At 42.7% G+C, this 27,202-nt stretch overlaps 2 protein-coding genes and 1 long non-coding RNA gene across 10 annotated transcripts in view; 2 read left to right on the forward strand and 1 right to left on the reverse strand.

Annotated features, from left to right (window-relative positions):
* LOC310664855 overlaps positions 1-27,202 on the reverse strand; it is a 317,431-nt gene that overhangs the window by 195,132 nt on the left and 95,097 nt on the right. The gene's annotated exons all lie outside the window — the stretch shown is intronic.
* Positions 4,979-26,425, forward strand: TMEM237 (transmembrane protein 237). 7 transcript variants are annotated; one of them, XM_083412107.1, is made up of 14 exons: positions 5,513-5,628; positions 9,649-9,680; positions 9,913-9,923; positions 10,795-10,851; positions 12,739-12,765; positions 13,936-14,049; positions 15,683-15,776; positions 16,586-16,749; positions 18,269-18,392; positions 19,303-19,494; positions 20,495-20,568; positions 21,012-21,105; positions 22,446-22,567; positions 25,382-26,425. In XM_083412107.1, the coding sequence occupies exons 1-14, from the start codon at positions 5,608-5,610 to the stop codon at positions 25,447-25,449; spliced, it is 1,194 nt and encodes a 397-aa protein (XP_083268233.1). In that variant the 5' UTR covers positions 5,513-5,607; the 3' UTR covers positions 25,450-26,425. The 7 variants fall into 7 exon arrangements, 5 of the variants coding, with proteins under 5 accessions (XP_083268232.1, XP_083268235.1, XP_083268236.1 ...); XM_083412108.1 differs by lacking the exon at positions 5,513-5,628 and adding an exon at positions 8,137-8,935; XR_014504578.1 differs by lacking the exons at positions 5,513-5,628; positions 9,913-9,923 and adding an exon at positions 4,979-5,031 and having other exon boundaries at positions 21,012-21,114; positions 25,382-25,489.
* C2CD6 (C2 calcium dependent domain containing 6) overlaps positions 25,662-27,202 on the forward strand; it is a 34,235-nt gene continuing 32,694 nt past the window's right edge. Inside the window, exon 1 of the mRNA XM_083405370.1 lies at positions 25,662-27,166. The gene's annotated coding sequence lies outside the window, so the exon portion shown is untranslated. The remainder of the gene's footprint in view (positions 27,167-27,202) is intronic.

Consider the following 27,202-nt stretch of genomic DNA (forward strand, 5'->3'; position numbering starts at 1 on the left):
TGCAAACCATCCCCTGAAAGGTTTTTCGGGGAAACAGATGGGTTTTTATCATCGGAAACAGAATTAGCCGCCGACGTCTGAACAACTTTTTTGTGAAAAAATCCCTAAGCCGCGCGGTCACAATTTCAGCAAAAATCTGGCGTTCTGGAATTCACTCAAAAATGGTGCCAAACTGTTGCAAACGATCCCCTGAAAGGTTTTTCGGTGGAAACAGATGGGTTTTTATCATCGGAAAGAGAATTAGCCCTCAACGTTTGAACAACTTTTTTTTGAAAAAATCCCTAAACCGCGCGGTCACAATTTCAGCAAAAATCTGACATTCTGGAATTAACTCAAAAATGGTGCCAAACTCTTGTCAACCATCCCCTGAAAGGTTTTTCGGGGAAACAGATGGGTTTTTATCATCAGAATAAGAACGAGCCCTAGGCGACTAAACTCACAGAAAAACCTTTTTTTGAAAAAACCCCAATTTCAGCAAAAATCTGACGTTCTGCAATTTGCTTTAAAATGGTGCCAAACTGTTGCAAATGCTCCCCTGAGAGGTTTTTCAGTGGAAACAGAAGTTTTTTTATCATCGGAAACGGAATTAGCCCTCAACGACTGAACCTGCGTAAAAACCTTCATTTTAAAAAATCCCTAAGCCGCGCGGTCACAATTTCAGCAAAAATCTGACATTCTGCAATTCTCTCAAAAATAGTGCCAAACTGTTGCAAATGCTCCCCTGAGAGGTTTTCTGATGGAAACAGAAGGGTTTTTATCATCGGAAAAAGACCGAGCCCTTGACAACTGATCTTGCGGAATGACCTTTTTTTGAAAAAATCCCGAAGCTTTTAAATCCAGGCTTCAGCGAAAGCAATGCGTAGCCTCCAGAGCACAGAGGAAGCGCTCCCTCTGAGCTTCGGAGGCTTCGCGTTGCTATCGCTGAAGCCAAGGAGCCTGCATTCGCTCCATAGGACGCAAACACATTTCCCCTTAATTTTTGGAGAGGAAAAAGTGCGTCCTATAGAGCGAAAAATATGGTACATCGTTTGAGCTGTCTGATCCAAGGTGACATTTCGGGCAGGGGACTGGGGCTATGGTTTTCTTGCAGCATGGACCCACAAGACTGATGTCAGGAGCATACCTGAGAAGACTGCCATACCTCACCTGGCTTGACCTGCCATATTTGTTTCTTCCCCTTCTAGAATAGGAAGGCAGTTCATAGCTGAAGCCAAGAGGGCTATTAAGAGCCACTATTCTGTCACACATCTTTTCCCACCTCCCCACTTTCAGGCTAAGAGAGAAGCTAAGCAGCTCACATCGTTCAGCTAAACCCTGTAGCACTACCTAGGCCCTCACAATGGGCAGACCCCATTTTTTAAATAACGAGGATGCAATAAATTTCTTCTCACTCAGAATTTGGACACCACTACTCCTAGCCTACTCACCAGCTTTTTGACTCATCAGCAGCTACAAAATGAAATCCAGTCGCAACAGATGCCAGGAGAGCGGTGCAGAAATTTGTGGTACCCAAAAAGTCTTCTCTTTGTCCACTGTTTTTTAACCTCACCATTCTTCCTGGCAGTTTGGCTGCTTCTGTTGACTTTCCCTGCATAGGCAGAGGGGTGGCAAGTCTCAAGTCACTTCTAAGTAACCTGTTTTATTATTTGTGCAAAGCTTGTGGGGAAATTGGATGATATCATATATTTTTTGAGCATCATTCTGATTTATTTGTCCGGAGGTTACACACCATTGCATACAGGAAAAGACAAAACTGTTAATGGTAGGGGTGTTGTAAGCAAAAAATGGCTTATCTTCTGAGTTTACGCCAATAAAACTCAGAGACAAGAGGAGTTAGGAGTCCACTGTTTATTGCAAAGCAATAGGTTACAGTCAAATCTTTTCGCAAAACTGCAACCACGCCCAAGTGTCGGGCAGTGGTATTTATAACATTTCAAACAAAGCATTTCAATTTTCACCAGTCAAATCATCACCTCATTTCATGATTAATACGCATGCGCAATAAGCGTTAGCAATTTCTTCCGATTCAGTTCTGATTCTCACTGCTTTGTTAAAGTTCTGGCTTCTGATACATTATGTTAGTATGCATGTTGAGAACCTGTGTTACGTGTAGCCATTTGCACCATGTATCAACTTACGTTCTAGCCTATGAGCTGTATCTTTGCAATTCACATATTAGCTGTACTTCTACCCCGGGGGTGGGGGGCGGCAACTTGCAAAATCATCAGTTTAATAAAGCAACAGGTTATCATAACTTCTCTATTAGAAGCACGCTCAAGGATTTATAGGGGTTCACATTATATACCGTATTTTTCGTCCCATAGGACACAGCGGCCCATAGGACGCACCTAGTTTTTCGGGGGGGAAATAAGGGGGGGGAATTATTTCCCCCCCCCAGGCGCGGGGCTGGGGCAGGGGAAGCCCGAGCATCCCCCGACCCCAGCCCCCAGAACAGGCAGCTCTCCCACTGCTTGCGGAGAGCTGCGTGAAGCCCGAAGCCTGGAGGGCGCTGAGCTCAGCACCCCCCAGGCTTCTGGGTGTAGGCAGCTCTCTGCAAGCAGTGGCAGAGCTGCGCGACTTCGCGCAGCTCTCCCACGGCTTGCGGAGAGCTTCCTGAAGCCTGCATTCACCCCATAGGACACACACACATTTCCCCTTCATTTTTGGAGGGGAAAAAGTGTGTCCTATAGGGTGAAAAATACGGTAATAATATTAATAATTAATAATTTATTTATACCCCACCCATCTGGCTGAGTTTCCCCAGCCACTCTGGGCGGCTCCCAATCGAATGTTAAAAACAACACAGCATTAAATATTAAAAACTTCACTGAACAGGGCTGCCTTCAGATGTCTTTTAAAAATAGGATAGCTGCTTATTTCCTTCACATCTGAAGGGAGGGTGTTCCACAGGGCGGGCGCCACTACCGAGAAGGCCCTCTGTCTGGTTCCCTGTAACCTCACTTCTCACAATGAGGGAACTGCCAGAAGACCCTCGGCGCTGGATTTCAGTGGGGGCTGAACGATGGGGGTGGAGGCGCTCCTTCAGTTATACTGGACCAAGACTGTTTAGGGCTTTAAAGGTCAGCACCAACACTTTGAATTGTGCCCGGAAACGCACTGGGAGCCAATGCAGATCTCTCAGAACTGGTGTTACGTGGTCCCGGCGGCCGCTCCCAGTCACCAGTCTAGCTGCCGCATTCTGGATTAATTGCAGTTTCCGGGTCACCTTCAAAGGTAGCCCCATGTAGAGCGCATTGCAGTAGTCCAAGCGGGAGATAACTAGAGCATGCACCACTCTGGCGAGACAGTCCGCGGGCAGGTAGGGTCTCAGCCTGCGTACCAGGTGGAGCTGATAGACAGCTGCCCTGGACACAGAATTGACCTGTGCTTCCATGGGCAGCTGTGAATCCAAAATGATTCCCAGGATGCGCACCTGGTCCTTCAGGGGCACAGTTACCCCATTCAGGACCAGGGAGTCCTCCACACCCGCCCCCCTCTTGCGCCCCCAAAACAGTACTTCTGTCTTGTCAGGATTCAACCTCAATCTGTTAGCTGCCATCCATCCTCCAACCGCCTCCAGACACTCACACAGGACCTTCACCTCCTTCACTGGTTCTGATTTAAAAGAGAGGTAGAGGTAGTTATCACATTTGTTGTGGCCCTTTGGGCCGCCGCCACCACAGGGCACATGAAAATGCCTCACTCGGTATGATATGGTTCTGTATTTTTTATGACTAGCTTTTGTAACCTTCAGATTAGACAACTATAACGTGTTGTCCATGGGAATGCGTTGGGGGGGGGGGGATGTCGTGTACGAGAGCATTGTGCCTCCCAAACCTGGGAAGAAGCATCCTCAGCTTTGGGAAGGTGGCTCCAGGCTTTAACACTTTTAATACTCTAATTTACCAGGAACATTTAGGGGAATAATCTAGTCCATTGACTGCACACCACTGGTTCCCATCATCCCAGTCTGCAGGCCCCAATGGTTGTGAGAGATGGGAATTCAGGCTTGAACTAAATGCTACAGCACTGCATTTTTCAAGTCCCACCAAAGTTTATTTTATTTCAGACCTCCAAGTGTCCCTGTTTTCCAGGGACTGTCCTGGATTTACAGAAGCTGTCCCGGTTTCTGATTTGATCCTGCTTTTCCTTAGGATGTCCCTATTTTCATGGGAGAAACGTTGGAGGCTATGGAGTTTTGTGACCCCAGAGCCAAGTAGATAAGTACCAGTAACTATACAACCTGCAGTAGACATCTGGAGGCAGCCCTGTATAGGGAAGTTTTTTTTTTTGTTTTTTTTTAAATGTTTTATGATGTTTTTATATATATGGGAAGCTGCCCAGAGTGTCTGGGGCAACCTAGTCAGATGGGTGGGGTATAATAATAATAATAATAATAATAATAATGGAATAGGATGTCCCTCTTTCCATGGGAGAAATGTTGGCGGGTATGTATATCATTTCCCCTCTGATAGGACGTCTGGAGAGGCAGGGAAAGGCAGCTGCTTTGGAATGGGTGTAATAATAATAATAATAATAATAATAATAAATGGGATGTCTCTATTTCCATGGGAGAAAGGTTGGCAGGTATGTATATAATTTTCCCTCCAATAGAACACCTGGAGAGGCAGGGAAAGGCAGATGCTTTGGAATGGGTGTAATAATAATAATAATAATAATAATAATAATAATAATAATAATAATAATAAAAAATGGGATGTCTCTATTTCCATGGGAGAAAGGTTGGCAGGAATGTATATAATTTTCCCTCTGATAGAACACCTGGAGAGGCAGGGAAAGGCGGGTGCTTTGGAATGGGTGTAATAATAATAATAATAATAATAATAATAAATGGGATGTCTCTATTTCCATGGGAGAAAGGTTGGCAGGTATGTATATAATTTTCCCTCTGATAGAACACCTGGAGAGGCAGGGAAAGGCGGGTGCTTTGGAATGGGTGTAATAATAATAATAATAATAATAATAATAATAAATGGGATGTCTCTATTTCCATGGGAGAAAGGTTGGCAGGTATGTATATAATTTTCCCTCTGATAGAACACCTGGAGAGGCAGGGAAAGGCGGGTGCTTTGGGATGGGTGGGATAATAATACAGTAATGATGATGATGATGACGATGATGGAATAGGACGTCCCTCTTTCCATGGGAGAAATGTTAGGGGATGTTTATAAAAATTTCCCTCTGCCTGGCGAGGTAGGGAAAGGCGGGCGCTTTGGAATGGATAGGATGATGATGATGATGATGGAATAGGACGTCCTTCTTTTCCATGGGATAAAATTTGGAGGGTATGTATATATATGTGTGTGTGTGTGTGTGTGTGTGTGTGTGTGTGTGTTTCCTCTGACACGACGCTTGGAGAGGCAGGCAAAGGCGAACGCTGCTTCGTCGAGGCAAAAAAAGCAGAGCCACATCCCCTCGGGGGGCCGTTTGGGGCCGCGGCGGGCGGAGCTCCCTCTTCCCTTCTCCGCCCGGAAACGGCTCCCTCCTCCGCCGCCGCCATCCCGCCTCTTCCCTCGGCGTCTCCGGCCGGCCAGCGTCTAGGCGACCGGGCGCGGCCCTCAGGGCCTGTCGCTGTGCAGACGCGCCATGGAGATCTCCTCCCGCCCGGTGAGGGAGACGGGTGCGGCGGCAGCGCCGGGCCTGCGAAGCCCGCCCTCAGGGCCTCTCGCTTTGCCTCAGCCTTTTCGCGCTTCTCGCTTAAGCCCCGAATCTGGAGCGAATGGCGGGGAAGCTGCTGCCTTCCCTCTCCCTGGAAAAGCGGGCGAGGAGGAGGGAGAAATCCCACTTCCCTCAGCAGGAGGATGAAGGGCTGGCGGGGACGGGGACGGGGGCTCTATCTGAAGACTTTCCCTCAGGAGGACACTTCATCTAAATCTTTTATCTAAATGACTTTATCTAAATGACTTTATAATCCGAAACCGGTTCCTTGAGGACTAGTCTCTCGGCAGCGCTCCGTTGTAACGGTTTTGGGATCGATCCGTTCTTACTTGTGGTGTTTTGCATTGTTTCCCCGGGGGCAGTTGCTCTGGTTGTGTCGTCCTCGCCCCCCACCCACTCAATGGAAGTTATTTTTATTTTGGGAATGGGGAACCTGCAAGTTGAGACTGGGCTCGTGTCATCTTACTGTGTGAACGTCTGGATGTGATCTAAAGGCTCTTTGGGGGGTGGGGCGTCGCTGCGAGGCAGCAGCTGTCGCTGCATGCCGAGATGTTAATACAATACAGTGGTATGTAACTCGGGTTACATACGCTTCAGGTTACAAACTCCACTAACCCAGAAAAAGTGCTTCAGGTTAAGAACTTTGCTTCAGGGTGAGAACAGAAATCGTGCTCCGGCGGCGCGGCAGGAGGCCCCATTAGCTAAAGTGGTGCTTCAGGTTAAGAACAGTTTCAGGTTAAGTACGGACCTCCGGAAAGAATGAAGTACTTAACCCGAGGTACCACTGTACACCCATGCGTGCAAGTCCTCATTTGATTCTGCGGTTCATAGATTCAGAATTGGAAAGGGATCTTGGCGGTCATCTAGACCAACCCCCTGCAATGCATCCGTGTGTGCATACAGTGATACCTCTGGATACAAACGCTTCTGGTTGCTCCCGCGTTGGGTTACGAGCTGCGCTAACCTGGAAGTACAGTCATACCTCGGGATAAATACACTTCAGGATGAAGTATTTTTGGGTTGCGTTCTGCGGCGACCCGGAAGTAACAGCACGTTACTTCCGGGTTCCGCCGCTCGCGCATGCGCAGACGGTCAGAATGACGTCGTGCGCGGAAGCGGCGAATCGCGCATCCGCAGTCGCGGGTTACGCTCTACTCAGGATGTGAACGGGGCTCCGGAACAGATCCTGTTCGCATCCAGAGGTACCCATGTGTGCAAGTCCTCATTTGATGCTACGGTTCATACATGTGTGCATACAGTGATACCTCAAGATATGAACGCTTCTGGTTGCGCCTGCGTCGGGTTACAAGCTGCGCTAACCTGGAAGTAGTTCCTCCTGGTTGCGAACTTCGCCCCGGGATGCGAGCGGGAATTGCATGCCAGAGGCGCGCATGCAGCGAGAGACACGCTTTCGCTAATGGCGCCTCATGTTAAGAACAGTTTCGGGATAAGAACGGACCTCCGGAACAAATTAAGTTCGTAACCAGAGGTACCACTGTATATGATATGCATGTACAGTCATACCTCAGGTTGAAGTAGCTTTGGGATAAGTATTTTTGGGTTGCGTGCTGCGGCGACACGGAAGTAACGGAGTGCGTTAGTTCCGGGTTTCGCCGCTCGCGCATGCGCAGACGGTCAAAATGCGCAGAAGCGGCGACATCCGCGGACGCGGGTTGTGTTCGCTTCGGGATGCGAATGGGGCTCCGGAACGGATCCCGTTCACATCCAGAGGTACCACTGTATATCGTAAGATTATCAGATTTTTTTCAGTGAATCCAGGGACGCTTTTCAACTTCAATGGATTTTGTATGGGGACTGTTTTGTAAATCCGGGGACTGTCCCTGGGAAACGGGGACGTCTGGTAATCTTAGTATATCGTATCCCTAATCTGCTGTTTAAACCAGATTCTTGGAAGACTCACTCAGAGAAGACCCTGGGATAGCATTCCTCTTGACAAGTGTCTTTAATGTCAGCTTCCGGTTTTGTGGTTTTATTTTTTGAGGGACAATTCTCTCCTTCCATTTTTCTCCCCAGCCTTCGTGGTCATAAGTGGGCCAATGATGCTGCTCTAGAACGGCTTTGTTTAATTTATTCCTTTGGACACCGCTTTGGTCATTTCTGGTTGTGAAGTGGTTTATAAGTCTAATAGATAGGTTGCATATATATATCCCACCTTTTCTTCCAAAGGGGGTTTGAGGTGGTCAGCATGTTTTATCCAGTTTTTACCCTCCAAACAACCCTGTAAAATAGGTTAGGCTGAGAGATTGTGGGTGGCCTAAGGTGACCCAGTGAGCTTCACAGCTGAGTAAGTGATCTGAACTTGTGTGTCTCCACTCCGAGTCCAGATTCTTGCCACTGTCCCATACCTTTTGACCTCTTGGAAAATTAAGAGTGATGCCTGGGTGATACACACTTTTTCTGTGTGTATGCCTGGGTGATACACACTTTTTCTGTGTGTACAGCCACTGTACTTAAAATCATAGTGAAAGCCAAGGGAAATTTGTCCGCATTTTCAAAGCACCTCTTCCTCACCCTCATTTATCCTGCAATTTATCTTACTACATCTTGCAGCAACCATATATTATGCCCCCCTTTTGTCAGTTGCAGCCCAATCCTATGCATATTTACTCAGAAGAAAATCAATCTATCCAAATAGGTGTACCTAATAATTGAAACCTTAATGCCCACCTCTATCTGTTAATAGCACTGCACACTGTTATAAATCCACTTAGTAGCCGTGCCAATAGTCTTACTCTAAGCCCCTTTAGTTCAGTTGCACTTACACTCCTGGAGTAATTTGAGGATCTAGGTGCTTGTTTATAAATCTGTGCTGGTAAATTCAGTGCAGATGAGTCATGTTTTTCGGTTTTCAATACGGAAACTAAGCATGACGTTAATTCAGGTCAGAATTAAAGAGCCCTTGGAGCCAAAAAAAAAGAGAGGCCTAAATCCAGTTTTGCCACTTTTACTCCTACAAATTACGCTGAGATTAGCGTTGCAGAACATTACTTTAGAGAGATGGGATCAGGTTGTTAAATTTGAAATAATAAGATGCTATTCAGCATCGGCAACAAAACAACTTTAATGAAATCGTTGTCGTGCCCTCAGTCATGTGGGGCAATGGTTCACATCCAGCTAATCCTGGATGTTGGATATTTTTAGTACAGTATTAACACAGGTCATTGTTGGTATAGGAGATTGTTTTGTGTCCGCTGCATGAAATCACACTTTAAGTGACATGGGGAAGAAGCAAGTGGTGAGTTTTATTTTGAGTTGTTATTCTTAGGCTATTTATTGAGATAATGACTTTATCTGATTTTTTTTTAAAAAAAACTTGTTTTTCCTTTGCTTCAGTTAATGTAATAACAGATCTGATTCTTAAACTGTGTCACTGAGATTGTCAGGTATACAGACTGAACTTCCATTATAACCTGGTAACAAAAAATAATTTGTATTGTATTTCGAAACCTGGTGCATATTTGGATTAGATACGGCATCTAGTACAGAAAGGCAGTGAAAATTATGTAGGGCACTAGGTGGGGTATTCTAGTATATTGATACTTATGTCCTAGACACTCTTACTTGGGGTTAAGACCCACCAGATAGATGTCTGTTGGAGTACATCTGTTTACGGCTGTGAATTTACTGTAACTTTTGCTCCAGCTTGGAAATTGTGTCTTAACTGCTGTTTCATTTATGTATTTAGTTTTGGCTTCTTCTGTATTTTGTATTGGTTGTATAAAGTGCCTTGTTGTTTCTTATGGTAGAAAGACAATATTGAAATTAATAAACAACAGTAGTAAACTACTAGGCAGTGATTTTAAAAGCGATGATGTATGCTTGCATCTCAGTAAAAGTGTGATGGCCTGGCTGTAGCTATCACATATTGCTTCACCTGTTACATTGTGCTGGATATGTGTTAAGAGAACAGCTGTTTTTAATATAAATATATTTATGTTTTTATTTCAGTGTCCGCCGCGGGTTCTCCCCCCAGTGCCAAGGTAAGATTAAATGATTAACTGCTGGGGAAATTGGATTGTAAAAATAAAAACTCTCAAGGAAAGCTAGTCCAAAGGCCTATGAGCTTCTTGCTGTCTAAATGTTACAGCCATACCTGTTTGGTGGGAGAATTTAAACAGTTTTGGATTGCCATCTGTTCTGAAGTTAATAGTTCTCTTTCTTTTATATTTATATTTCTTCCTAACTTCTTTGACAACTTACTTTGCTGTGAAGTGGAAACCAAGGTGAGTTAATTTATTATTAAACAGCTAGATTATTTGCACAAAACTCTTTCTTTTGTAAAATGTTCTGTTGTTATAAGTTGAATAGGTTTCGCTTAGATTTTAAAGAAACAGAAACTTTTGCCTTCTGTCATCTGGTTGGAGGGTGCAGAATTCTGTGCTGTAATAATCACAGATGTTGCTATAGTGTTAATGCTGAGTTCAGTGGGACAATAATTTAAGACTGCTGTAGAAAGTATAGTAACTGTTGAGTAATTAAAATGGTTGCAGTTGTTTTTTTTAAAGAAAAGAATCTCCTGGGGTAGAACATGGAAAAACGGATAGGATGTTCTAGCCCAAATGATCTTTAGGATGGTTATAAGGTTTACAGCAGGGATGCAGGTGGCGCTGTGGGTTAAACCACAGGCCTAGGGCTTGCCGATCAGAAGGTCGGCGGTTCGAATCCCCGTGACGGGATGAGCTCCCGTTGTTTGGTCCCAGCTCCTGCCTACCTAGCAGTTCGAATGCACGCCAGTGCAAGTAGATAAATAGGTACTGCTCCAGCAGGAAGGTAAACGGCGTTTCCGTGCGCTGCTCTACTTTGCCAGAAGCGGCTTACTCATGCTGGCCACATGACCTGGAAGCTGTACGCCGGCTCCCTCGGCCAATAAAGCGAGATGAGCGCCACAACCCCAGAGTCGGCCACAACTAGACCTAATGGTCGGGGTGCCTTTACCTTTACCTTTAAGGTTTACAGCTAGATAATGCATCTTAACCCCTTTGAACGCCCAAAATGATGTTATACAAATGCTAGGTATAACTATTATTGTGCCTTGTCTCAGATATCTAACAAATTATTTGGTGTTTTTGTTTTGTTTTGTTTTGTTTACTCCAGATGAAATTCCTCTTGGTCGCCAAAAAAAGAAAAAGGCCAAGGGGAAAAGCTCACTAGGTAAGAGGCTGTTTTGATTGAGAACAGTACAGTGGATTTTAGATGAACAGCATATAGACTAATGGCCGTTGCAGCGCATACAGTTTCACAGGCAGCATAATTTATGCATGGCTAGTTAGCTTGAATTGTGCTAATCTGAGCTCTGCAAATTTAGTAGGAACGCCCATCTTCATGAACTATCTACCTTGAAGAATCTACTATCTGCTACCCTGGGCTCCTTTGGGTGGAAGGGTGGAGTGTAAATAATAGCAAATAAATAAAAACTACCGTATTTTTTGCTCTATAAGACTCACTTTTCCCCTCCTAAAAAGTAAGGGGAAATGTGTGTGCGTCTTATGGAGCGAATGCAGGCTGCGCAGCTATCCCAGAAGCCAGAACAGCAAGAGGGATCGCTGCTTTCACTGTGCAGCGACCCCTCTTGCTGTTCTGGCTTCTGAGATTCAGAATGTTTTTTTCCTTGTTTTCCTCCTCCAAAAACTAGGTGCGTCTTGTGGTCTGGTGCGTCTTATAGAGCGAAAAATACGGTAATACAGCCAGACACCATTCAATGGATAGAAGCAGCTCCAGGTTTATTAACACAGTTAAGCAAGTATTATGTGTAAAAGCAGCTGAGAGGAGTCATTCCAGAGCAAATCATGGTCTCTCTATTTGTGCAGGTATTGAATTCTTTCTATACTCATTTGTGTGTGCGTATGTGTGCACACGTGCGCTCTAAAAAATGAGTAGTGTGTGTGTGTGTGTGTATGCTTCACAACTTATTTATAGTTTCCTTTTTGAGCATTTTTGTACGCAGGAAGTGCACATGGTACTAACTGAATTATCTTTAAATTAAACCAGTTACTTCCACAGTGAAAACAAACATGTATCTCCTCACAGGCCAGGTTAATTTTACCAATTGCAACCTAGACTAGCTAAAATAATCTGTCTTCGTCAGAGAGTGGGATGCGGTCTTCAGTCTTGGTTAAACAATGGACTTTGGCTCGGTTCACAAGTAATGCTCAAGCTGAACAAGCAAGCATGCTGGCGCATATTTAGAAAATTGCTTGTGCTTTGCTCTTCCCATGTTCCTGCTGTGCTACCAGGATTTAAACTATGATTTGGCTTATCATTGTACGTAAACCCAGGATTGTGGTTTGTTTTGTTCTGAATCAAAACAAACCATGAGCTTTTCTATACAGTGGTACCTCGGGTTACATACACTTCAGATTACATACGCTTCAGGTTACAGATTTCCCTAACCCAGAAATAGTGCTTCAGGTTAATAACTTTGCTTCAGGATGAGAACAGAAATCATGCTTCGGCGGCAGCAGGAGGCCCCATTAGTTGAAGTGGTGCTTCAGGTTAAGAACAGTTTGAGGTTAAGAACGGACCTCCGGAACGAATTAAGTTCTTAACCCGAGGTACCACTGAATATGCGTCAGCACACTTGTATGTTCATGCTAAGGCATAGTTTGGCTTGGTGTTACGTGCAAACTATGCCTTAGCATGAACATACAAGTGTGCTGACGCATATTCAGTGGTACCTTGGGTTAAGTACTTAATTCGTTCCGGAGGTCTGTTCTTAACCTGAAACTGTTCTTAACCTGAAGCACCACTTTAGCTAATGGGGCCTCCCGCTGCCACCGCGCCGCTGGAGCCCGATTTCTGTTCTCATCCTGAATCAAAGTTCTTAACCCGAGGTACTATTTCTGGGTTAGCAGAGTCTGTAACCTGAATCGTATGTAACCCGAGGTACCACTGTACTTGGAATCTGTCTAATATCTACTGACCTAGATTGCCTGTAATCTTCTAATTTTTGTGTAGAACAGTATATCCTGGCAGAGTCATGAAATAACTGCTTTCTCTCTCCCCCCCCCCCCCCACTTTCTCTTATTTTTGTCCTTTCAGAGCATCTCGGTCACTTGGAACTAGACAGTGAGTCATACTGCGTCTGCTTTTGAGTCTTTTTTTCCTCACTCATTGTTCATATGTTGAACAATAAGACTAATACTTTTTAAAAGATGCCTTTTTAAGTGCCATATTGTGCTGGTTTTGAAATTCATTGTAGAAACTAATCTAGTGTAGTGTGGCCGAAGAGCAAAAATTAGCTGTCTTTGTGATCTGTGTTCATAAGCACTGTTAAACTCAGCACAACTCTTCCGAGTAGAAATAAATAGAGCTGGACAGCAATTTGACAGATTATATGGAGCGTTACGATATTCCAAACTTTCAAATTACTTTACTCGGACCAGAGCTAAATGCTGATTTTAAATTTATCCACATTATTATTATTATTTAAATTTGTATACCAATTTGGCTAAAGATCCCAGGGTGGTTCACAACAGAAAAATACAAAATGAGAATGCACATTAAGTTTGTAAAATAACCTCTTCAGAGTGGCTTCGTGGACTTTCCATCAAACGTGCTTCCGATTGCCTTCGTTTTTAAATTGGTACATAATTATTTTCCCTCTCAAGAATATAATCAAACATTACGCTGCTGCGGACATTTTACTGCAGAGAAGGGATTACTTAAAACCATTTTCTTATCAGCCACTTCTTCTAATTCTCCCCCCTTTCTCCTTTAGCTGCTTTTCTCTCCACAGGGTCTGTTTGCTAGGTAAACATGAGTGCTAGGTAAACAGTAGCCACATTCAGTCAAAATGATAAACCACGGATAACTGTGAACTGGTAGCGAGCTTGTGCATGCTATTGAATAGCTCCTACTTCTTTTTTTCCCTTTTCCCAATAATATTTATTGAATTTCATGCAAACACATAACTTCAACAACAACAAAAAGAAAAAGAAAAAACGCTTCTGGCGTGCTAACTCTTGACTGTCCAGAACCATAACAGGAACTGTAGTCCAAAAATGGCTGGAGACCCAAGTTTGAGAACCCTGATCTAATGTGTAAGCCTAAGAAAATGTTACGGACATAATTAGGTCCACATGCACCTGTTAAAAACCCAGTCAGGTGGTAAGTGTTCCCATGAACTGTTTAGATAATTATGCAATAGGTACAAGATAAATGCTTACAGTCAATACAAGAAGATCAAGGAAGTGTTGAAGGTGTTGGTTGACATCACTTTTTGATCCTGCTTTTTAGATGGTGTTGTTCAAGAAGCTGTCCGCCCGCCATCTGAAGGCAGTGAGCCCCTGACATCTGAAGCCCAGGATGTACCACCTCAGAGGAAACGGAAGAAAAAGAAGGTGCCTACAGGTATGGGGAGAACTGCCATCTCCTTAAGATTTCTGTAGTAGTGTAAAATGTCCCTGATGCGTATGATTTCTTTTTTTAAAAAGATGCTAATAGAACTGAAAAAGACAGAAGGAGTGAATGGCAGGTGGCGTAGGGGAACCGGCAGAGAATATAAGTCACTGTGGTTCTGTGACTGGTTATAGAAAACCCAAGTTGAAATCCCAACTCAGCCATAATGCTTGACTAGTTGCAGGACCTTAGCCAGACCTAGCAGAGTAAATGCAGAATCCATGGAAGCAATTGGCGACTTGGCTGCAGACAGGATAGACGAAGCAGGAACCAGGAACTTGTAGTTAGGTGTTTATTATATACAGTGGACTATTTACAGGAACAGAACACGGATCTTTTGCTAGCTCTCTCTGACACGACTCACAACTCCTACACTGACACAGAACTCTGAACTCACGAACTCCAGACTCTGAACTAACACATTCCAGTTAGTAGACCATTAGTTATCACTCCTTTGAGAGAGCTTGACCAATCAGGGAGCGGTCTCCATGTCTCTGTTATCACCAGGCAGACTTACTTCTTCAGATTGCCTTCTGGCTGTCTGCCAAACCTAAATTGCCTCAGTGTGAGTAGCTGCACATACACAGTTTCCCAACAGAGACGCTCAAATGCAGCTCTGAGTTCCTTGGAGGAAGAGCCGGGTACATCTGATGGGAGGGCATTCATTCCACAGGGCGGGCACCACTATTGAGCAGGCCCTCTGCCTGGTTCCCTGTAACCTCGCTTCTTGCAGAGAAGGAACCGCCAGAAGGCCCTTGCAGCTGGACCTCAGTGTCCGGACTGAACGATGGGGGTGGAGACACTTCTTCAGGTATACTATTGCGATCTTGACTCTGGTAACACAAAATGGTACTAAAGTGGGAATCTTATCATGAAGCACACATCAAGTAAATATGACTTTATTTTAGCATTGGTTTATAAATTGTTTTTACAGTATTTGTATCTAGAGAGAGAATGTGACGTAGTGATTAGTGTGTTAGATGTGGACCGGGAAGACCCAGCCATGAAAATCTCTCTCAGCCTAAGCTTTCTTACAAGGTTATTGTGAGAAGGAAATGGGGCACAGGAGAACAGTGTGCATTACCTTGAGCTCTTAGGAGTAAAGGAAGCAGATAAGCAAATTTGTTTGTGATGTTTTAAATACAGTGGTACCCCGCAAGACGAATGCCTCGCAAGATGGAAAACCCGCTAGACGAAAGGGTTTTCCGTTTTTCAATGCGCTTCGCAGGACGAATTTCCCTATGGGCTTGCTTCGCAAGACGAAAATGTCTTGCGAGTCTTGAGATTTTTTTTCGCTCCCCACCCCCTTTTTCTAAGCCGCTAAACCGCTAATAGCCTTTTAGCAGCTAATCCGCTAATCCCTTAAGCCTTTAATAGCCGCTAATAGCCGCTAAACTGCTAATAGCGCTAAGCCGCTAATAGGGTTGCTTCGCAAGACGAAAAAACCACGAGACTAAGAGACTTGCGGAACGAATTAATTTCGTCTTGCGAGGCACTACTGTACTCTTGTCTCGCCCTTCTCTGGGCATCATGTTATGGCTGCCTGCAATACAGATTGTGGTGTTTTTTTGTTTTAAATCTTCAGAATCCGAGACATCTTTCATGGAACAGAACGGAAATGGCGTGGACCCTCCACCGGCTGAAGAAACAGTGACTCGTAAACAACGGAAAAGAGTAAAGTGAGAGCTTCCAGTCTGACTTACTTTCTACCCCTCCACTGCTGAACAACCCCTTTAGACTATGGCCTAGCAAAACATAAAACAGATCATGCAATTGCAAGGAACTGACTAAGCTGAGAATTAGATAGCCCTTCGCCATCAACTGATAGTGGCACAAATAACACAGAACAAGTCTTCCCTGTAAAGAAAAATGGACAAGCTGAAATAAGGAAAGTTGGTATTTTCTGTGTGCTAACGTAGCAGATCACCATTACACTCGGGTATTATTGGGTTTGTTCTTGTTTTATTATGTATTTTGTGTTTTTATATTTTGCCCTGAGAGACCTGTGGGTATAGGGTGGTGTAAAAAATTAAGAAATGATGATGATGATGATACACTGGACACCAAAAGCTTCCGATCAGAGATGTCAAAGGGCCAATGCTTCAGATCAGATGCTAGCCCTGATGCTGATCACATCACTTCAAACACTATTATAGTTGCTTATTAAATTTCTGCCCCACATTTCCTCCCAATGGGGCCCAGGTGGCACCACATTTCCTCCCAATGGGGCCCAGGTGGCACCACATTTCCTCCCAATGGGGCCCAGGTGGCACCATAGGGCCTTCCATGCAGATAATAGATCCCATGATGGTTGATAATAATATCAATAAACATGTGGTGTTGATGTGACCTTGCAGGGCAATCCTATACATACCCCATTGAATTCAATCCAGCTTACTCCCGGATAAATGAGTTTAGGATTGCTGCCATAGTCACTAGCCTAAAGGGAGAATTGTCATATTTTTCTTTCTCTTCTTTTTAATTGCAGGAAAACTCGACCTGCAGAAAGTGCCAATGAATTGGGTGTGGAGGAAGAAGATATAATTGAAGATGAGCAAGTTAAAAGCTCAGAGCAGCATCCCATTTTTTCTGTGTTTTCTGTTCCAGTTGGTGTTAGCCAGCCTATTAGCAAGGTGTTCGTTGAAAAAAATCGTAAGTCTTACGTAGTTTTTTTTAATTAATTTTTTAATTAACATTTTACTTTTTTTATTTACATAAAAAAATTATTTACTTTCGTTTTATATCTTACTGTAATATGAAAAAACTTTAATAAAAATCTTAATACAAAAAAGTCTTAGTATTTCAATAATACAGTTGTTTTTAAATCAGAAGCTATGCTTTCTAATGCACGCTTTTGCTGAAGATAGGATATTTTGTGTTACGCTCATTTGATCTTGCAACCTGGCAGAAGCAGTGGCTTCAGCAGCTTCCGACTGTGTTTTTATGATGAATTTTAGATCATTTTCATTGCAGGAGAGATCACACTTAGGCCATGTTTGGGTGATCAAATCTTGGCTTAATAAGCAGAGATATTAACAAGAATTTTGGCAGAGCAAGCAAACCAACCAGGAAATCTTCCATTAGCTATAGGACACCGCGGTTAAATATTTTGCGAAAGGATATCCATGCATAGTCTGAAGTTGGCTTAATGTCCTGGTGTGTTCATGGTTCTGACAAAATGGGAAACTATGGCCAATGGTAAATTCCCTGGTTTGTTCCTCACATGGAGGGAGGAGGAAAGGGGTAATGTGTGCACCTAAAAAGTTGGATCAAATCTTGGTTTATTAAGCTGAAATGTGATCATCTGAATGTGGCTTTCAGTTAAGCAGGGCAGTACTTCAGGAGCAAGCAGTTCAGGCTGGTTCCCCTCAAATTCTTTGCAATAAAGCGAAACTAAACGAATGAGACTCAGTAATCCCAAGCAGGGTGCTGGGTTCACATACCCTTCCTCCTCCTGCACAGCTGGAAGGAGGAGAGCTGCCACAATTCCTTTCCATTTCCACAATTCTTGCCTTAACCAGGGATCCTGGTTAAAGCAAACTCTGGCTGGTTTAATAAAACAGCTTTGTAATCTATGATATGAACTTGGCTTATTTTGAACTTGAGTAGAGTTTGTTTGTAAAATTTGAATAACCCATGGCTACTAAAGCCATTTAATTAGATTACTGTAAGCAGGTCGACGCGGGTGGTGCTGTGGGTTAAACCACAGAGCCTAGGGCTTGCCAATCGGAAGGTCGGCGGTTCGAATCCCCGCGACGGGGTGAGCTCCTGTTGCTCGGTCCCTGCTCCTGCCAACCTAGCAGTCTGAAAGCACGTCAAAGTGCAAGTAGATAAATAGGTAAGGTAAACGGCGTTTCCGTGCACTTCTCTGGTTCGCCAGAAGCGGCTTAGTCATGCTGGCCACGTGACCCGGAAAAACTGTCTGCGGATAAACAGCGGCTCCCTCGGCCAATAAAGCGAGATGAGCGCCGCAACCCCACGACTGGACCTAATGGTCAGGGGTCCCTTTACCTTTACCTTTAAATGAGCAAAAGATTACACCTTGGTATAGTAAGGAAAGAAGTTAAGGCTGTTCCAGTGCAGGTCTCGTTCCAAAAAACACTTCGATGCTACTGTGAATTGGTGAAAAAATGTAGCAGTGATTACCTTAAACTTCACGTTCTCTCCAAAGGGCGTTTCCAGGCAGCTGACCGCAAAGATTTAATTAAAACCACTGAAAACTTTGATGTATTCATGGAGATGAAGGCTTCTTGGACAACCAAGGATGTGGCACTCTCCGTCCATCGTGGTTTTAGGTATGAGATTTGTCTCACTTGGCTGTCGTTTAAAGTATGGCAGCCTAAAAGCAACACGACAGGCTAATAATTTGATTACAACACTTTATATAGCCACTAAATTGTATCTTCATTCAGAGTCAAGTGGCATACAATGTATACAAGGTAACACCAACTAATATGACTTCAGAGAATTTCCCAAAGTAGGGGATTTTTTCAATGGTGTATCAAACAGAGAATGATTCATGCTTGAGGCAAAATGAGTGCTAAATATACAAACAGCGAAATAGAGATGGGTATTCTGCACACTGGGTCCAGCTATACACAACAGTTCATTTGTACACTTCATGTGAATTCCTTCAGTGAGCTGTAGGAGCATTAAGCAGTATTGGTCTCTACCAATAAATTATTCCTTGCCATTCCAATTAGACCAATTGTCACACGTGATGATGATTAACTACAAACTTTTATTTTGGGTTGTTGCTAAATTTAAAACTTAGGAACAAAAGCTGGTTTTTTTGTGGTTGACTGCATTGTTAAACCATGTTGAGAAAAGATGCATACAGTGGTACCTCAGGTTAAGTACTTAATTTGTTCCGGAGGTCTGTGTTTAACCTGAAACTGTTCTTAACCTGAAGCACCACTTTAGCTAATGGGGCCTCCTGCTGCCGCCGGAACGCCGGAACACGATTTCTGTTCTCATCCTGAAGCAAAGTTCTTAACCTGAAGCACTATTTCTGGGTTAGCAGAGTCTGTAACCTGAAGCGTATGTAACCTGAAGCGTATGTAACCTGAGGTACCACTGTACATTAGAAAGTGAAGTAATAAAAGGCAATTTCACCCTTTTCAAACCTGTTAGACCCTAACTGTTTTAACTCTTGGGATTTGTGTGGGCTTACACTTTTATTTTTTTGTGATTTCATTCCTCTAGGGTGATTGGACTATTTACTCATGGCTTCCTTGCTGGCTATGCTGTCTGGAACATTATAGTGATTTATGTTCTAGCAGGAAACCAGCTGTCGACTGTCTCCAACTTGCTGCAGCAATACAAGACGTTGGCTTATCCTGCTCAGTGTCTCCTTTACCTTCTGCTTACAATTAGCACAGTTTCGGCTTTTGACAGGTACAATTTTCATGCATTTCTCTACCCTTGGGGCAACTCTTGTCCACCATCACCTTTAGCTGGTGGCTTGGCTGTGCCCCTGTCTGGACAGTGATAGCCTAACTTCTGGCTAGAGTATGACTATTCACTGATGAAGTAGTAATTTTTGCTCTATAGGACGCACCTGACCATAGGACGCAACTTGTTTTAGAGGGGGAGAACAAGAAAAAAAAATTCTCCCCCTCTCTGCTCAGCGCCCCTTCAGCGAAGCAGCAGGAGAAACGGAGCCCCTTCCATTTCTCCTCCCGCTTGGCTGAAGGCAGTGGTGTAGCGTGGGTTGTCAGCACCCGGGGTGAGGCAAGTAATTCGCGCCCCCTAACCCTACGTGAGCCAGGTAGGGGCAGAGAGCTGCGAGTGCAAGCGCCACGCCCCCGATGTTGCGCCCGGTGCGGCCGGCCCCCCCTGCACCCCCCACGCTACGCCACTGGCTGAAGGGGCGCTGCGCAGCTCTCCCTCTCTGCTGAAGCCAGGAGAGTCTAGGTCCTGCTGTGTTTCGCTGACTTCCTGGCTTCAGCAAAATGAACCTGAAGCCTCCGGAGCGCAGTGGGAACTTGCGCTGAGCTCCAAAGGCTTCAGGCAGCTATCCCTGAAGCCTGGAGAGCGAGAAGGGTCTGGAGCGTGGAGGGAGCGCTCCCTCTACACTTCGGAGCCTTCGCGTTGCTATAGCTGAAGCCAAGGAGCTTGCATTCGCTCCATAGGACGTACACACATTTCCCCCTAATTTTTGGATGGGAAAAGGTGCGTCCTGTAGAGTGAAAAATACGGTATGCCACTTGTTTACTGGAACAACAGTCCCTAAGATTGGGACCTAAGGGTGCAACCCGGTTCCTTTCAAATCAATGGAGTTTCGTCTTTGACTTCCTTGGGGACTGTATTGTTGCATATCAGAGTCAAATACACGGCATTGATTCGCTTGATGTTACGTTGTGCTCAGTTTTAAACAAACCCATTTCATATCCAGGATTGACTTGGCTAAAGCATCAGTAGCTGTACGAGGCTTCCTTACCTTGGACCCAGCAGCAATCGCCTCTTTCAGTAAGTAAGACGTCACAGTTTGCCTTGCAAAACTACTAGTGGTATGTGTCTTTGTTACAACTTCATTACTGCCTTTAAGCAGGATTTCCTTCATGTCCTTTGTTTTGAAATATTTGAGTAGATTTCCATAGAAAAGTGAGATATATGGGAGAGAGAGAAATACTGTTGTGTTTTCTATAAAAGTCAGTAAATTGGGGTGGTGAATTGCTCTTGAACAATCCATTTCCTTGATCTGAATGCAGTCTGTGTGTGTGTGTGTGTGTGTGTGTGTGTGTGTGTGACCTTGGTGGGTGGATAGCAGACAGGAAATATGACTGGTTTTTGTGGTGCTGAAGAGGGAGACCTACATAATAAATGCAGGACTTTGAAGACAGTGGTGAATTTCACAACAATATGGCTTTGAGAAAACAGCAAATGTTATTCATTTCATTCATTTTTCTCAGTGTACTTTGCTGCTCTCATCTTGTCTCTGAGCCAGCAAATGACGAGTGACAGAATTCACCTGTACACACCACCTTCGGAGAATGGTAGCCTCTGGTAGGAATTGTGGGTTTTTTCTTCTAAAAGATCAACTACTTTGACTTTTGTATTAGCAGCACAAAAATCTTCATAATGTGGTATGTCATATAATACACAATCAGCTGATTTGCTCTGCTGGTTATTTTGCTAGGAAACGAAGGTGTTAGACAATGCATTACTGCACCAAAAGTTGTGAATCTGGTAGTTAATTGTTGAATCGCCCCCATAATGTTGCTTCTGTGACTGTTTGCTCATTTATTGAAACACATGAAAGCTTGATAGTTTGTATAGCCTGAAGGGTTTGTGCAGATGTTGATCCTCTAGATTTATAAAAATTATTCTTGTGTAAGATGCCAGCGGTTTACACCTGTCGAAACCCAAATTATGGTTAATAATCAGGTGATAGATAAGCTTGTGATAATATAATTCTAAATTGGAACCAGTTTAAATCTGTCCAACACCAAGAGAAAAGTTGATGTAGCAGCAGTATTCCAGGTGGTAGCAAGGGGTCAGTGAGTAGATCTTGCAACCCTCTTCTAGATTGCCAGAAACATGTTGCTATTCACAAGAACTTTTAGTACAGTATCAACGCCAACATGGTAGTCAATGTTTCCCCATAGTAAACGTTTCCTAATTAATTTTGGCCAGTGAACCATAGTGGCCTAGAGATGGATTGCCGAAGCACTAGAAGATTGTGTTCTTACAAAGCCAAGCCATCAGCAAGGCAGACTAGACATGATAGAATTGGTTCCATATGTAATACAGTAAGCACGCAACTTGCGTGGGGGGTAACATTCAGGATTCAGTGGCAGGTAGGATTGCTAAAGTCATTTCCCCCAGAACTCTGCCCCCATTGTCACATGCGTAAAGCTGAATGTGCACAAGTTTTTATGTTGTGAATTCTCCTGTGATCTTCAGACGAAGGGCAGTACACACATTTAATCAAATTGTGTTGGAAGCCACCCAGAGTGGCTGGGGCAACCCAGCCCGATGGGTGGGGGTAGTAATAATAATAATAATAATAATTCACATAAGTTTTGAGCTTATTGTAGGAGTTGCCATTGTACCCCCTCACTCTCCTTTCTCTGTTCATGGAACTGCTGCCTTCATGTCTAATTTGTCTCTGAGCAACACCTATTTCGTAGCATTTAACACTTCACCTAATTTATATCGTACCTGTCACTCGATAGGTAAGTAGGTGCTTAAAGATAGAATGCAAACCAATTTGATTTCTATAGATTTATAACTCACCTTTTTGCTCAAAGGGAATTTCCACATTACATTTAAGCAAGCAGAACCAATGCTGTCAAATGTAGTTTCGCCATAAGTACATGTCTCTCCCCCCTCCCCCCCCCCAGGACCTCGGGTGCAGAGGAACAAATTCTTCAGCCCTGGATTGTGGTGAATCTTGTGATAGCTCTTCTCGTTGGGATCTCCTGGCTCTTCTTATCCTACCGGCCCCAGTTAGATCACAGTGAAGGTAAAAGACAGGGATGCTCCATTGTGATTCATAAACTGTGCAAAATCTCCACCGTAGATTTCTTCCTGGGCAAATTGCCCTTTCTTTCCCAGACCTGTTTAAGATCCAGGGAATTTCAGGGTAGTACTGTAGACTGCAAGCTCCAAGGAAAGGAACATCTGCAGTTTGGAGGTAGCAGAACGCAGGGGAAATGGAAAGATTATTGTGATGGTTTGGGGGAAAGAAGAGAGAGCAGGGTGGTTGGAAAAGAAACAGCTGGAACGTTGTACAGTACCACATTGAGAGTACCATATTAGATCAGGGGTCCTGATCTTGACCTCCCAGCAGGCCACTTCAATTGAGTTATTGGTCAGTTACTTTACATCAGGTGGCAACTTCATTTTTCCCCCAACACAAATTTTTATTAGTTTTCCACAAATTTTTAAACACACAAACAAATAAACATACAAACATAAATCCTAGCCTTGTTAAAACTAATCTTATTAACACTGTTAAGCGACTTCCTTGTATCCCCTTTGTTGAATTTCAGTGTATATCATTTTAACAGTTTTCCAAAACCTATATTCTCATAAAATTAACTTAGTCACTTAGCATCTTTCTTTCTTTCCCAATCTAAATTTCAACATATTAATTTATCACGTTACATATTTAAATCCTAAGCCTGTCTGGTATCTGCAAGCTTTTCCAATTAATTTAACTTAACATATTTAACTAAATAATCTTTAAATTTCGTCCATTCTTCCTGGTAATCCTCCTCCTTCTGATCATGGACTCTTCCACTCAGGTCGGCTAGTTCCGAAAAGTCCATCATCTTCATCTGCCAATCTTCCACTGTTGGTATTTCTTGTGTTTTCCAATTCTTAGCTAATAAAATTCGAGCAGCAGTTGTGGCATACAAAAATAATTTGACATCTTTCTTGGGCAATTCTAAACCTGTTATTCTAAGAAGAAAGGCCTCTGGTTTCTTAATAAATGTATATGTCAACATTTTTTTCAAATCATTATAAATCTTCTCCCAGAAGTGTTTCACCTTCTAGGAATCTAGGAGTCTTGGTTGACCACAAACTTGACATGAGCCAACAGTGTGACGCGGCAGCTAAAAAAGCCAATGCAATTCTCGGCTGCATCAATAGGAGTATAGCATCTAGATCAAGGGAAGTAATAGTGCCACTGTATTCTGCTCTGGTCAGACCTCACCTGGAGTACTGTGTCCAGTTCTGGGCACCACAGTTCAAGAAGGACACTGTCCAGAGGAGGGCAACCAAAATGGTCAAAGGCCTGGAAACGATGCCTTATGAGGAACGGCTAAGGGAGCTGGGCATGTTTAGCCTGGAGAAGAGGAGGTTAAGGGGTGATATGATAGCCATGTTCAAATATATAAAAGGATGTCACATAGAGGAGGAAGAAAGGTTGTTTTCTGCGGCTCCAGAGAAGCGGACACGGAGCAATGGATCCAAACTACAAGAAAGAAGATTCCACCTAAACATTAGGAAGAACTTCCTGACAGTAAGAGCTGTTCGACAGTGGAATTTGCTGCCAAGGAGTGTGGTGGAGTCTCCTTCTTTGGAGGTCTTTAAGCAGAGGCTTGACAACCATATGTCAGGAGTGCTCTGATGATGTTTCCTGCTTGGCAGGGGGTTGGACTCGGTGGCCCTTGTGGTCTCTTCCAACTCTATGATTCTATGATTCATTATGTTTTCCTTTAACATTGTACATGCCGTGAACTTAAGCCCTTTCTTCCACAATCTTTCCCAATCCTCAAACATTATGTTGTGTCCTACATCTCTTGCCCAATCTATCATCACTGATTTAACTTGTTCATCCTTTGTATGCCACTCCAACAATAAATTACATATTTTAGACAGATTTTTAATTTTAGAATCCAACTTCAAAAGACAGCATGGATTGGTGCTGACAGCAATCCCCACTTTATCCATTTGCAGGCACAGCTTGGATTCAAATCTGTCTGCAGGTGGTTTGAATCCAAGCCATGCCTACAAATGGGCAACTTCAAAAGGGGGTTGCTGTTGATGCCGATCATCTGATCGCTGTTGTGAGCCCTCATGCCAGTGATCAATCAGAAGCACACTTTAAGCTCCTGTTTATCACGTTGCATCTGTTTAGTTACCTGCCCCATACCCGATGTCACGGTGTGGGGTGGGTCAGTCTGGTTTGGGGTAAAAATCACAATGACCTTTGCTGGCCCTAGTTAGTTAGGCCTGTAGGCTAGAGATTTAGAGCAAATGCTGAGACTGCGGCAAGAGTATTGTTAGCCCAGAAATGGAAACAAGAAGAAATTCCGATGAAGGAAGAACTGCAGACGAAATTAATGGACTATGCAGAATTGGACAAAATGACAGGAAGGATTCGAAACCTACGGGACCAGAGATTTACAGAAGATTGGAAGAAGTATATGAATTATTTGAAGAGCAACTGTAATCAACAAATTACGCTAGTAGGACTACAAGAAGTTTTGTAAGGAGAAATATACGAAGTGTTACAAAGTAGAAAAAGATAGAGATATTGGTTATGAGTTTGAAATGTAATAGGGAAGATAAGAAATGCATACTGAGAGATTAGATTGGAAAATTTTCAGACAGGATTGATGGAAGTAAAAAATTTGAATAAGATGTAAAAGTATTTTAATTACTGTTCAAAATGATTTTATATATATATATATATATATATATATATATATATATATATATAGCAAATGTTAAGACACATAAGGGGCATTCAGAGTTTGATGCTGACAAAAATTGTATGTTTTCAACTGTATTCTAATGTTCCTTACTGTTTTGCCTTTTCTTGCAGAACTGATGTTTAATGCTGAAGTAGAAGAATATCCCCCACCAGATAAAGAAGCCAAAGTGTCTTCATAGCACAGAGACCCTCTTCAAATACAATTGCTATGATGGCTTAGTATTATCTATTTGTATTTCTGTTTAATACTTTTTATATTTAAAATGTATTTTTGCATTGTATAGGGTTGTGGGTTTTTTGCATAACTTATAATTATGTTTATTTTAAAATGTCAATAGTTTTTTAAATGGTAGGACAGTGTCAAAGTTTACTTTTTTCTTAGGAATATTCCAAAATTACTCTCTAAATATCTAGTTTTGCTAATGCAAGGAGACACATGGAATAGGAAACTTAAAAGAATAAGAGAATTTCTTTGTAGCACATATCTTCCCTTTTAATAATCTGCAATTTGGTAGCCATATTTTCACAGAACTGAGAGCACATTGACGTTCAAAATATCACAACATTTTTAGTGCCAATTTGTCTTTAAAGAATTAAATCAGGAATTAAAATGCATATTTAAATCATTAGTTTCAGCAGCATAAATAACTCATTGAAAAGTTTGCAAAATGTCTTTACAAATTTGTGCTGCTCCATAGTCCCAGCTGCCGGCACTCATAAACCATGTTTGTATTGTACTGCTTAATTTATAAATCTAGCTGAACAAGTATATAAATTTGTTTACCAGTTGTTACTGAGTTATTATTGCATTACTTGGAAGTAATTATAGATTTCAGAAGTTCATTGTTTCCTATCATGACCAATTCCAGTTAAATGTGTACTCCCAATTTAATTTGTTGGGTTGGGTAGGTTCCCTTATGATATAATGTACTTACACGAATGTTTCATACAAATGAAGAACTAATAACTTGTATTTCAAATGTAGTTGGAAGTGTAAGCAGAAATAGAGACTCTGCCAATTCTTAAGCCTCCCTCATGATATCACTGATTTTGAAACTCCAAATTGGTTTTTAAAATAAGTGTTTTCTAAGTCTACCTCTTGTACAACATTGTAAAATTTAAACATTTGTGCAAATAAAAAATCAGCTCTTTTAATTGATGTGCCTCATATTTGGAAGAATATAGTTGAGATTTGTTTAGGTTTTTTAATCAAGTATTTTCATTATAAAGATATAATGGAACCCCCCTAGAGAAATGACACCAGCTCCCTTGTTTTCTTTCTGTCAGCAGGTGATACCTTCTTATTCCAACAGACTTTTGGCAACTGATTGCTTTTAATGAAAGTGCCCAACAGTTTTCCTAGTAATCTGTGTTTTTAATATTTTATTTAAATGTACACACATACACTTACTTTTAATTCCATTAATGTTCAGTTGTTTTTTAATGATTGCCCCCTCCCATGTTTTTAGTTATTCCTGTTTTATTTATGTGGGAGGGGGTTTATTAATTTGTGTTTTATTATGTATTTTGTGTTCTCATTTTGTATTTTTACATCGTGAACTGCCCTACGATCTTCAGATGAAGGGTGGTATACAAACTTAAGAAACAATCATAATTTGCAAGCTGCCATGAGTTCCTGTCTAGGAAAAAGGCAAGGTATAAACAAACAAGATAAGACAGTTGAAATTCTATTGTTTGTTTATTATCTAGTCCCCATCTGGGGAAATGGCAAGGTACCGATAAATACATGCCCCATTTACGTATGTATATGTATGTATAGATAGGTAGTTCTAATTCGATTCACATTTAATTGTCTTTTGTATGTGTGCATTGTTGTATGTATATAGTTCTAATTCATGTTTAATTGTCTTTTGTGTGAATTGTTGTATGTATAGAGTTCTAATTCATGTTTGTCTTTTGTATGTGTGCATT

This window comes from Podarcis tiliguerta, assembly GCF_965153285.1.
Source record: "Podarcis tiliguerta genome assembly, chromosome: 1".
NCBI lineage: Eukaryota > Metazoa > Chordata > Lepidosauria > Squamata > Lacertidae > Podarcis > Podarcis tiliguerta.